This window comes from Moschus berezovskii, chromosome X (genome assembly GCF_049115385.1).
Source record: "Moschus berezovskii isolate FMDL1 chromosome X, NW_MosBer_1.0, whole genome shotgun sequence".
Taxonomy (NCBI): Eukaryota; Metazoa; Chordata; class Mammalia; order Artiodactyla; family Moschidae; genus Moschus; species Moschus berezovskii.
Window position 1 is genome coordinate 121,305,880 of NC_142488.1, and position 13,116 is coordinate 121,318,995.

General features: G+C 41.7%; 1 protein-coding gene and 1 long non-coding RNA gene across 12 annotated transcripts in view; one reads left to right on the forward strand and one right to left on the reverse strand.

Moving 5' to 3' along the window:
• ENOX2 (ecto-NOX disulfide-thiol exchanger 2) overlaps positions 1 to 13,116 on the reverse strand; it is a 299,140-nt gene that overhangs the window by 49,887 nt on the left and 236,137 nt on the right. For all 11 annotated transcript variants that reach the window (XM_088834185.1, XM_055437793.2, XM_055437789.2 and 8 more), the window contains 2 exons: positions 9,737 to 9,943; positions 2,138 to 2,371 (listed from right to left, as the gene is read on the reverse strand). In XM_088834185.1, the coding sequence (XP_088690311.1) occupies positions 2,138 to 2,371; positions 9,737 to 9,943 (441 nt within the window). The remainder of the gene's footprint in view (positions 1 to 2,137; positions 2,372 to 9,736; positions 9,944 to 13,116) is intronic.
• Positions 1 to 13,116, forward strand: part of LOC148773441 (uncharacterized) — a 115,736-nt gene that overhangs the window by 176 nt on the left and 102,444 nt on the right. The window lies entirely within an intron of this gene.

A 13,116-nucleotide genomic window follows, 5' to 3' on the forward strand; every position in this document is an offset into this window, starting at 1 on the left:
CCAACACCCTGGAAAGGAGGCCACCATGGCTTTTTGGCGACAGTTGTAAAATGAGTTGCTGAGGGCAAGGAGCCATGCATACACATGTGTGAACACACAGGCAGCCAGCAGGCAGATATACTGAAAGAATGAAAGATTCCAAAAGTAGTAAGATTGGTTATAGTCTAGTCTATGAAGAGTTTTCAGAACAAGAGTGTCTCTTCTTTCCTTAAACAAAGATTTCTTCATTGATATAGTCTTCACATATTGCAGTTTTTAATGCCTCTGTATGTGTGTGTGTAATGTATAAATTAGTGGTAAGAGAACTTCAGAATTCCACAATCTTATTTTTTAAGAAGCATAGGTAAACTTGAGTCTTAAGTTTAACTTGAGTTTGATGGTAACTTTATCCTGGATCCATGGAATCCATTGGGAGGAGGCTTAAGAAAGGGCTAAATGGCTATTCTTTAGGTATAAACACTTATGTCTGACCTTTTTTTAACATCACTCCTGCATCCAATCCACAGCCCCAGGCCTTCCATTCAGTCCCAGTCACAATCTATTTTGATGTAATTTGTTCTATTTCGACATTTCTCCATATCCTGTTTCTCTTGCCTGAGGATACCTCCAAGTGGATTTCTACAGCTAGTTAGGAGTCACTCTCTGATGTTAAAATAGTAGCACTGCTCTTCCAAAGTCTCTGATACAGCTTTCTGACATACCACTTACACATTCTGCTGTTAAAGGCTCCTGATAGGGAGAGTCCATTAGCATCCCATTGAAAGCCCACTGTAGGACTCTCCATAGCTCTCTACCCAGAAACCCTTACATCCAGAGGAACCGTCTCTTACCGTAATGTGAACTTCTTGCCACTTGCATTTTTTAGTGCAGATATGTAATGGAAAGTCAGCCTCATCATAAGAGCAGCTTTTCATTACTTACATACCAGTCTTTATGTTGATGCTCAGTTTTTTTTTTAAAATAATTGACATATACTTGATGCATCAGTGCTCACTTTTTGCATGAGGTCCACACAATGAGAAAATTCATTTTGTTAAGAAAAATTCAAAGTGAGCTGTTTGGTCTTATGGAAGTAGGTAAATCTTGGACCTGGTGTCTGCTTTCAGCCTTTCCAGCTTTTCTAACCATCCCATAACTTCTGTGCCTCTACTCTGGACTCTATGTTTTCTGCTTTTCTCTTACAGGAAGACAAATCAATCCAAACAAAGGATTTCTGTAATGTGTGGAGCCCTTAGGCTATATGGTGCAAACAAGTTTCGTGAATGAGACCTATTTGCAAAGTGGAATTAGCAGCATCTTGCTAAGCCTAGAGCAGAAGAAGCAAGGAAAATTCATACCGTTAGAGCAGTGCTGGTTTCATCAGTAAGATCGATGGGACACTAGCCCTCATCCAATAAAATCAACCATATGAAAAAACTGGATTTGAGCTAACACAAGAGACTAGGCAGGGCAATTAAGATTAAATTGGTGAAATGGCTCTGAGAATCAAGCAAGGGGAACAGGAATCAAAACTAAAGGGAAAGCAGTCTTATTTAGCAATGTCTAAAAGTCTCTATAGTTACTGTGTGAAATAAATTGACCATTTTGTGATTCAAGAAATTCTCTTTTAGTTGGTGGTAGCTAAGTCTTTGAGTGATCTAAGAACATACACTGTAAGTTCTGGCCCTCCAATTTTCATCTATAAAATGGAATTTTACCAGAGTTTCCTGAGGTCATAACAAGTTCTACCATCTTGATTTATTCTGATTTAGAATTCAAAGCTAACTTGCTATCCACAATGAAAGGGGGTGGGTGTGCTTACAGGCCTCCAGTAAAATTCTCTGGAGCTAAAATTCTCTGATGTGGAAAAGTGGGTAAAATCTGTTTGTTCCTAATCACCTGATGTATGGAGAGAAAAAGTAACATCACTTGAGACAGTGAAGGATCAGAGACACAAGTGGGAGGGACAGATTCTTTGGCTCTTGAATTACTGGGTACAACTCTCTATCTCAAGGCTTCAACAGAAGAAATGTCTAAATCCCTCAGTGGGAAATTCAAGGATAACTGCCAACAATACAATGACATTTATTAAATTTCTCCAAAGAAGAGAGTTCTCCAAAGAAGAGAGCTAATTGCCGAGCTCAAGTGTTTCATTTACCTTTTAGTTTTTCAGCAACAATGCTGCATTCATGGTCAGAATAGTGGACCACTGGAGGTGGGGATGGTGGGCGCAACCTTTCTTCTTCCATCCTTCTGCGGTGGCGTTCCTCTCTTGCTAGCATCCGTTGTTTGCATTCCCACTCATACAGATCATCTCGAGCCTGTGCAAAATCAACGTGAAGCCGGCCTGTGTCCTTTTTGTCAGTGCTAGAGCCCAGGCGAATGCGGTAACCTAAGTGCACAAGAGGGAGAGAGAGGAGCACGAAAGCAGCCCAGTGAGTGAGTGGCTGCAAGTTGCTTTCCAAGTTGCGTCCTTCAGATGCAGTCACAGTAGTTTCAGTTGACCACATAACTCCAAATTCTCTCCCCACTACTACAAGGGGAATATTACAGGCTTGGATTATACTTTCTGTCTCTGATAAAAGTTTATTATTCCATAGTTGGTGTCTGTGCTCAGTCGTGTCACTTTGCGAGTCTATTGACCGTAGCCCACCAGGTTCCTCTGTCCATGAGATTTCCCAGGCAAGAATACTGGAGTGGGTTGCCATACTCTCCTCCAGGCTCTTCCCGACCCAGGGATTGAACCTGCGTCTCCTGCATTGCAGGCAGATTCTTTACCCACTGAGCCACCTGGGAAGCCACATAAAATATAGTTCAAGATCCCTCCATCTGCCACCTTACCTGTGACAGAGGGAGGCTCATGTGGGTAACAGTATCAAGAATAAGCCTTATATGGCACCATGGGCCGGGAAGAATGAAAAAGCTGGCTTCAAACTCTACTGTCTTTGGATAACTTCAACAGTGTCAGTCATACCACCAGAAAAACGTGATAAAATTTCAATGTATCAGGTTGACATTTCAATCCCCCATATTGTTTCCTAGTCGTAGTTGGTGATTCATAACCATTTGAGGGGGTGGGGTGGGAGGGTGCAGAATAGAAATGATGGAAAGTGGTATGTGATCCAGCTGACACATAATTTGGAATCCTTACCAAAAAAAGAGGTAGTGTGTTTATACTGGGCTTCCCTAGTGGCTCATCAGTAAACAATCTACCTGCAATGCAGGAGACCGGGGTTCGATCCCTGGGTCAGGAAGACCCTCTGGAGGAGAAAATGGCAACCCACTCTAGTATTCTTGCCTGGGAAATCCCAGGGACAGACAACCCTGGAGAGCTACAGACCATAGAGTCACAAAGAGTCAGACACGACTGAAGCGACTTAGCACGTGCATGATTAGAGTATACTGGTATGGGACTGGGATTCAAAAAACCATGATTCAAGTCCCCACCTCCATTTGTGGTCGCAACTTTAGCACCCAAGTTAAATCTCTCAACAAAAATCTTTTTTTAAATTACTGTTTTTATTAGCCTTTTAAGTTTCAAAAGCTTAGCTAGGTGCTTCCACACACATCTCATTTCATTCTCAGCACAAGCTTGCAGAGTAACTCCTGCCTTAAACCACTAAAAATATGGACAAAATATATGAAACAATGGTTTTTAAGACTCTGGACATTAGGTATTGAAGACAGAGATCACTAAGAGACAAGAACCAAATGAAGTGATCACTGTGATTTCCCCAGCGTATTGCCTGGAGACAGAGGGGAACGCTCCAGTCCCTTTTATAAGGGATTTTTGTTTGTTTAAATCTCTTTCTTTTACAGTGTGGGAGAACAGCCATCCAATTCAGGATTTTTCCAGCACTTTTAAACTTTCAAGGAGCAGGTTCAAATTTAAAGGGAAAAATTAGTTGTTTTCACATCGCTGATTGCAATCTTCTTTCCTTTGGCAGCCATGAGAATGTTTCCAGGTGGCTGTTACCAGAGAGCTGATTTCAATGTTTAGATGGATGCCTCCTGAGCAGCATGTCGTCTTTTATGTACAACTGTTCAGGGCTTTTCAAGACCTTTAGTTCAGTTCAGTTCAGTCGCTCAGTCGTGTCCGACTCTTTGCGACCCCATGAATCACAGCACGCCAGGCCTCCCTGTCCAACACCAACTCCCAGAGTTCACTCAAACTCATGTCCATCGAGTCGGTGATGCCATCCAGCCATCTCATTCTCTGTCGTCCCCGTCTCCTCCCACCCCCAATCCCTCCCAGCATCAGACTCTTTTCCAGTGAGTCAACTCGTTGCATGAGGTGGCCAAAGTATTGCAGTTTCAGCTTTAGCATCAGTCCTTCCAATGAACACCCAGGATGGATCTCCTTTAAAATGGACTGGTTGGATCTCCTTGCAGTCCAAGGGACTCTCAAGAGTCTTCTCCAGCACCACAGTTCAAAAGCATCAATTCTTCGGCGATCAGCTTTCTTCACAGTCCAACTCAAGACCTTTAAGTTCTTATTAAAATAGTCTATTGTGGGATGCTCTGTTATCATTGCTGCTGCTGCTAAGTCGCTTCAGTCGTGTTTGACTCTGTGCGACCCCATAGACGGAAGCCCATCAGGCTCCCCCATCCTTGGGATTCTCCAGGCAAGAACACTGGAGTGGGTTGCCATTTCCTTCTCCAATGCGTGCAAGTGAAAAGTGAAAGTGAAGTCACTCAGTCATTTCCGACTCTTATCGACCCCATGGACTGCAGCCTACCAGGCTCCTCCATCCATGGGATTTTCCAGGTAAGAGTACTGGAGTGGGGTGCCATTTAAGTGCTGTTAAATCTTCAGGAGTTGGATTTTACAGCACTTAGCAAATGTTAAAAGAGCATTCTACATCTGCCTCCTCACTTCTCCCGTGTGACCAGCCTACTTTTTCCTACACCCATTACTTTTTCTTTGGCCTATTGCAATAGGTATCTAACTGGTGCTCAATGATTCTTTGATAAATGAATGTAAGACTTCACGCTAACCTTAGAGTCATTAAGGGGAAGAACTAGGTTTTACCCGTTTTCTACCCTGCACAGCGTTAAGCACAATAGCTTACACAAAGAGATGTCCAACAAATGCCTGTTACATGAATGAAGATTCTGTAAAATGTCTAGCACTTGGACCCAATTCTTCCAAACTGTTTACCCTTAGGCAAGGAAGTAGTTAATGGTTCTATGCCCTTTCCAATTACTCCATCTTCTGCCTTCAGTTTTATCTGTCCACTGCCCCATAATGAATAATAATTCAAGTTAAGTAAAAGATCGACCATGAAACTTTATCTTGAAACCACCCTAAAAGGCAAAGGGCTTCATTTTATAATATTTCAGAGTTGATGTTCAGTTGCTCAGTTGTGTCCAACTCTTTGCCACCTCATGGACTACAGCACACCAGGCTACCCTGTCCTTCACTATCTCCCAGAGTTTGCTCAGATTCATGTCCACTGAGTCGGTGATGCTATCCAGCCATCTTATCCTCTATCGCACCCTTCTCTTCTCGCCTTCAATCTTTCCTAGCATCAGAGTCTTTTCCAATGAGTTGGCTCTTCACATCAGGTGACCAAAGTATTGGAGCTTCCAGTTCCAATCACCTCAGTCTCCTCACGGGAAACAAGTGACTTTATGTAGAGTAGTTCTTACTATCTCTACTCCTACTACCATAGTATATAGGCCACTATCAGTTCTGGGTTAGACTGATACTGTAGTTAGCTATCTGACCACCTGTCACCAACATTCTCCACAGCCTTCAGTCACCATACTTGCGAATACCCTTCAGTCCATCTTTTATATCAGTCTATCACTTTAGAAGTGATATTTCTACAAACGTATACTGGATCAGGTCACTCTATCCTTAAGATCCTTCAATGGCTTCCTGTTGTACCCAGAATAATAAATTCTTTACTATAGGCATACCTTGGAGATATTTTAGGTTCAGTTCCAGGCTACCACCATGAAGTGAATATCACAATAAAGTGAGTGATACATAATTTTTGATTTCCCAATCCATATAGAAGTTATGCTTACACTGCACTGTAGTCTATGAAGTGTGCAATAGTATTATGCCTGAAAATGTAAATAATTTAATCACAATACTTTATTGCTAAAAAATGCCAACCATCATTGAGCCTTCTGTGAGTTGTAATCTTTTTTGCTGGTGGAAAATCTTGCCTTGGCGTTGATGGCTGCTGACTGATCAAGGTGGTGGTTTAAGGTTGAGGTGGCTGTGGCAATTTCTTAAAGTTTAAGACAATAATGAAGTTTGCTTCATGCATTCTCACTAGCATGCAGTGCTGTCTGATAGAATTTTACTCACAGTAGCACTTCTTTCAAAATCGGAGCCAATCCTCTCAAACCCTGCCACTGGTTTAAACAACTAAACTTGCGTAATATTTTAAATCTTCTGTTGTCATTTCAACAGTCTCCATAGCATCTTTACCAGGAGTAGATTCCATGTCACGAAACCACTTTCCGTGCACATCTCTAAGAAGCAACTCCTCACCCATTACAGTTTTATCATTAAGATTACATAATTCAGTCACATCTTCAGGCTCCAGTTCTAATTCTAGTTCTCTTGCTATTTCCACCACGTCTTCAGTTACTTCTTCCACCAAAGTCTTGAGCTCCTTAGAGTCATCCATGAGGGTTAGAATCAACTTCTTCCCAACTCCTGGGAATGTTGGTATTTTGACCTCTTACCATGAATCACAAATGTTCTTAATGGCATCTAGGATGGTGAATCCTTTCTAGAAGGTTTTCAATAGACTGTTCCCAGATTCATCAGAGGAATCGCTATCTATGGTAGCTATAACCTTATTCATTGTATTTCTTAAATAATAAGACTGGAAAGTTGAAATGACTCTGATCCATGGGCTACAGAGAATGGCTGCTGTGTTAGCAGGCATGAAAATATTAACAGCCATCAGAGCTCTTGCATGACCAGATGCATTGTCAATGAGCAGTAACATTTTGAAAGGAATCTTTTATTTTTCCCTGACCAGTCTGAGTAGTGGGCTTAAACTATTCAGTAAACCATGTTGTTAAACAGACGTGCTGTCATCTAGGCTTTGTTGTTCCATTTATAGAGCACAGGAAGAGTAGAATTAGCATAATTCTTAAGGGACCTAGGAGTTTTAGAATGGTAAATGAGAATTTGCTTCACTTGAAAGTTTCCAGCTGCATTAGCCCATAACAAGAGAGCCAGTCTCTTCTTTGAAACTTTGAACACAGGCATTGAGTTCTCCTCTCTAGCTGTTAAATTCCTACATATCATCTTCTTCCAATAGAAGGCTATTTCATCTCCATTGAAAATCTGTTGCTTACTGTAGTCACCTTCATTAATGATTTTTGCTCGATCTTCTGGATAACTTGCTATAGCTTGTGCATCAGCCCTTGCTGCTTCTCTGTGCACTTTTATGTGATGGAGATGGCTCTTTTCTTTAAACCTTATGAACCAACCTCTGCTGGCTTCAAGTTTTTCTTCTGCAGCTTCCTCACTTCTCTCAGACTCCACAGGATTGAAGAGAATTAAGACCTTGCTCTGGGCTAGGCATTGGCTTAAGGGAATGTCATGGCTGGTCTGATCTATCCAGACAAAACTCTCTTCACATCAGCAACAAATCTGTTTCACTTGCTTATCACTTGTATGTTCACTGAAGTAGTACTTTCAATTTTCTTTAAGAACTTTACCTTTCATTCACAACTTAGCTAACTGTTTGGGATGAGAAGTTTAGCTTTTCACCTATCTCAGTTTTCAACATGCCTTCCTCACTAAGCTTAATCACTTCTAACTTTTGATTTAAAGTGAGAGACTCTTCCTTTCACTTGAACACATAGAGGCCATTGTAGGGTTATTAACTGGTCTAATTTCAATATTGTTGTATCTCAGGAAATAGGGAGGCCCAAGGAGAGGGAGAGAGATTGGAGAACAACCAGTCAGAACACACACATTTATCAGTTAGGTTCGCCATCTTACTGGGGTACATCTTATATGTGGCACCCAAAAACAATGACAATAGTAATATAAAAAATTACAGATTACCAAAACAAATAATGAAAAAGTTTTAAATTTTCCAAGAACTAAAAAAATGTGACACAGAGACACGAAATGACCAAATGCAGTTGGGAAAATGGCTTTGATAGACTTGCTCAATGCAGGGTTACTACAAAACTTCAATTTGTAAAGCACAACAATACAAAGTGTGATAAAATGAGGTATGCTGGTAAAGATTAAAGGCTCAACACAGTTTGCTTGTGTTTACCTCTCAGACTTCATTTCCTGTCACTGCTTCTCCTTCATTTAATGGGCTTCAATCATGCTTACCTTCTCTCCTCTGCTTGTACACACCAAATCCATTTTCGTCTCAGGGTCTTTGACTTGCTCTTCCTTATTTTGGAATGTTCTTCCCACAGGTGTTTACATGGCAATCTCCTTCATATTGTTCAAATCTCAATTCAAATGTCAGAGAATGCTTGTTTTCCTAGCAACCCCAGGTGTGTTAGCTGTTTTTATCTTCTTCATAGCATTTATTGGTACCTGATATGTCTTGTTTACATATGTATCATATTTTGCCATCTTCAGAGTGTAATATTCTTGATGGCAAGAATTTTGTGTGCCTCAGTCTTTGTCATCTCCTCGGCCACCTAGCATTCTATCAGTCAATCACTATTTGATAACTAGCTGACTTCCATAGTTATTGTTGAGCATCTACTTTGGTACCAGGGTTATGTGCTAGATGTTGGGGTTTTAAAGTTACGGAAGATATAGTCTTTTCCCTAAGGAGTTCATGCTCTGTTGCAGGAGACAGAAGTGGACAGAGAAAGTTCTCATGCGGTGTTACAGGTGTCTGTCATAGGAGGAAGCACCTGGTGCGGGGGAAGCTCTGAGGAAGGGGTGCCCCAAACCAGCCTGGCGCAGAGTGGGGAGAGAGGTCAGGGAAGGCTTTCCAGAAGAGGCTGTGATTGAGCTGGAGCTCTGGACTATGAAGATGTATGTATGGTGGGTGGGTGGGAAAGGTAATTCTAGTCAGAGGAAAAGGCAAAAAACACCATTCTGGCAACTAGAATGAGTTTAGTGTGGTTAGGACATGGTATGGAAAGGAAGGATTAGGAGATAATGGTGACAGGAAAAACAGATAATCAAGGCCTTTAATGCTACAAGTAAGGAGTTTTGGAGTTATCCCATGGCAACTGGGGCTTCCCCAGTGGCTCAGTGATAAAGAATCTACCTGCAATGCAGGAGACACAGGAGATGGGGGTTTGATCCCCAGGTTGGGAAGATCCCCTGGAGGATGGCATGGTTACCCACTACAGTATTCTTGCCTGGAGAAATCCCATGGACAGAGGAGTCTGGCGGGCTATAGTCCATGGGGTCCCAAAGAGTTGGACCTGACTGAAGTGACTGAACATGGCAATTGGCACTACATGGGAAATTTAAAGGAACACATTGGGTTGCAACATACATTTTCCATCTATGAAGGTGAGAGGTTGCCATTAAGCCCAATCACCTGGGTTCGATCCCTGAGTTGGGAAGATCCCCTGGAGAGGCAAAAGGCTACCTACTCCAGTATTCCGGCCTGGAGAATTCCATGGACTATATAGTCCATGGAGTCGCAAAGAGCAACTTTCACTTTCATGACTGAGCAACTGTCACTTTCACTTTTTCACTTTAACTGCCACAGATGCAAACACACTGATCCCATCTCTGTGTCATACCTGGTGGGCACAGTCCTCATGACTAAACACCTACCAGAAAGATAAAGGGCTTTATCCACCATGTACTCCTCAGCAAAGCGAATGTGACAGAAGTTTTTTTTGCTCTTCCGAATAGCAATGATCTCTCCACACTGCTCGAATACTTCCACGATGATCTGCTCTGTCCCATTTTCAGGCAGGCCGCCCACAAATACTGTTTTGCATCCTGGTGGTCGTTCTCGGGTTGCAGGAGGTGGAAGATCTAAGTGTAAGTGCAAAAGCATTTGAAATTAAAATGTTTGCTTGGGACAGACCTCTTAGAAACTTAACATGTCCCAGAGTTAACCCTACTGTCCCCATCACGCTTTTGCTTTTGAGTCCCAGAAGCATGTGGCCTCTAAGATGCTTATCTCAGTTTCATAGCAAATTGGTTGCATGAACCTGAGATTTATTTTATTCAATGATTTGGTGACTGTGATATATATATATATATATAGGATAAAGACTCAGACCCATCAGCCCCATCAAATGTCCTTTGATTTTGTTCTTTACTTTTGTTGTGACTACCCAGTCCAATTTTCAGTCATTTTCCTAAAGAAGACAGTTAGTGGAAAGACATCCCACTGGGTTTAAACTCTTATTTTAGGGAATTCTTAGAACCTGGGTCCTTGAGATAAGGATTTGTTTGTAGAGTTTGTAGTCATTGTATTCTTTCTGTTCCTGTTTACTGAAAGAACTGTTTTGGGGTGAATTTGACAGTGAAGAGGTGAACATTTACATAAATATTTCATGCCATCGGAATAATTTGCTTGACAGAGTCAGCCAGCGTAAGACCATCCTTTTCAGGTTTTTTGTTTTCTGATTCCAGTGAACTCTTCCTCTGATTCTTTTCTGGAGAGGTGAAGTCCAATCATGCAGCATTTAGAGGAAAAGTACGCTTGTCTGGGAAATTATTAAATAAGGTGAGATAAATTTGGCTGTAGGGAGTTATTAAAAATCTACTTAGTGAGATGATTCTCCGTCTGCTTTAAAAACGTGCTTTCTACACACTTCTCTTATACAGAAAGCCTTTTGTATCCGCCGGCTCCGTGTTGCTGTTTATATGTGTCAAAGCATTTTCCAAGCAAAACTCTACAGTTTAGAGCCCAACAAAACAAAGCATGATGGTCAATGGTTTTCTAGTGTTGGTTTTGTATCTGCAAGGATTTATTTTGTGTTATCCATTCTTCCCATTCAGCTCTTAATAATAATTCTCCCAGCTCAAGATTTGGAGAGCTCAACAACGAGTGATTACAGTTCACATGCAAAAATAAATGAGTGTCACTTGTGGACTAGGCCAAGGCCCCCACCTGACTCTTATCCAAGTTGGCAAGCAGATGATTTGAGAGCTGCCTCAGTTATTAGCATCTTAAACTTCCTCATTTTGCTACTAGTGTCTGTCCTCTTAGTGTGGGTCAGAATAATCCAATTCTCATGGTGCCCTTTCCCCTTCCATTAAGTCAATAAAAGGGGTGGAGGTATTCTGGGAACCGACAACATGTCTCTTAAAATTTTAAATGTCTGTAATTTCAAGAACCCACTGCTTTTTTTGTTCCATAGGAGAAGTTTAAAGGGAAAAGGAAGATAATTTAGTGAGAAGGAATCCGAAATGTCTTAGTCATCTACACTGGAGAGGTTACAGTTTTAGTCAAAAAGGAAAATCTCCAGAATCTCTTGAGACTTTAACTTCTGAGATTTTAGTAATTGGAAAAGATTCTAGACATCACTGTCAGTGATTCTCAACTTTGGCAGCACATTAGAATCAACTTGGGAGTCAAACAAACAAACAATGCCTAAGTTTCACTCAGATGAGTCTGATTTAGTGAATCTGGGGTGCAGTCTGTGCATTATTTATTTTTTTTTACAGCTCCTCAGGCAACTCTGATGTACAGCTCTAGTTGAAAACCACTGACTTGGCCTAGGCTTCTAATATTACAGGGAAAAAACCTTAGCTGAGTGAGGTTGGGTGACTTACTCAAGGTCACCACGTTAGACAGAAAGAGAACGAACATGAATTTGGAGCAGTGAAACCTGGATTTAAACCTAAATTATGACTAAGATTTATCAAACTATTGTATGATCTTGGGAAAATTATATAACCTTTTGTTTTTTCATCTTAAAATAGGGATACTATCCCCTACCTTACAAGGGATATTGTAGGATAATCGATAATCTACTGCCTCTACTGCAGTGTGGTACAATGCCTAGTACTAGATAGGTTCCCAATAAATTGTAGTTATTATAAGGTTATCGTTATTTACTATTATAGAACCCAGGTTTCCTAATTACCAGTCTGAGGCTTTTTCTAAAGTCCTACCACAAGTCTAGAATGGAGTGAGAACTAAGACCTGAACTTCTAAACTCTCAGTTCCTTGCTTTATTCAGATCTTTAGATAAGGCTGGGTGTGGGAAGGAATCACTCTTAGTGCTAGAGAAACCATTACTGAACTGAACTTGGGTCTGCTCCTCTACTGCCCACCCGCTCCAGCAGTAAAGCCAATCTACCAAAACCCAGGGTGTGCTGAAGGAAAGTGAATGTGAGAGTGTTAGTCGCTCAGTCGTGTCTGACTCTGTGACCGCATGGACTCTTGCCCATCAGGCTCTTCTGCCCATGGGATTCTCCAGGCGAGAATACTGGAGTGGGTTGCCATTTCCTTCTCCAGGGGATCGTCCCGACTCGGGGATTGAACCCTGGTCTCACCCATTGCAGGCGGATTCGTCACCGTCTGAGCCACCAGGGAAGTGCAAGCAAAGGATGCTCAAAAGACCAGAACTCCCCGATGGCTTTCATGGAAGGCTTTTTAAAGGCCACATTTGAGGTGAGGGCTGCCGGGAGCATGACTTTCTTCTGACTGGTTTGTGGGGAGGTAACAGTAACCTCAGATATGCAGATGACACTACCCTTATGGCAGAAAGTGAAGAGGAACTCAAAAGCCTCTTGATGAAAGTGAAAGAGGAGAGTGAAAAGGTTGGCTTGAAGCTCAACATTCAGAAAACAAAGATCATGGCATCTGGTCCCATCACTTCATGGGAAATAGATGGAAAAACAGTGGAAACAGTGTCAGACTTTATTTTTTTGGGCTCCAAAATCACAGCAGATGCTGATTGCAGCCATGAAATTAAAAGACGCTTGCTCCTTGGAAGGAAAGTTATGACCAACCTTGATAGTATATTAAAAAGCAGAGACATTACTTTGCCAACCAAGGTCCGTCTTGTCAAGGCAATGGTTTTTCCCGTGGTCATGTATGGATGTGAGAGTTGGACTGTGAAGAAGGCTGACCGCCGAAGAATCGATGCTTTTGAACTGTGGTGTTGGAGAAGACTCTTGAGAGTCCCTTATACTGCAAGGAGATCCAACCAGTCCATTCTGGAGGAGATCAATCCTGGATGTTCATT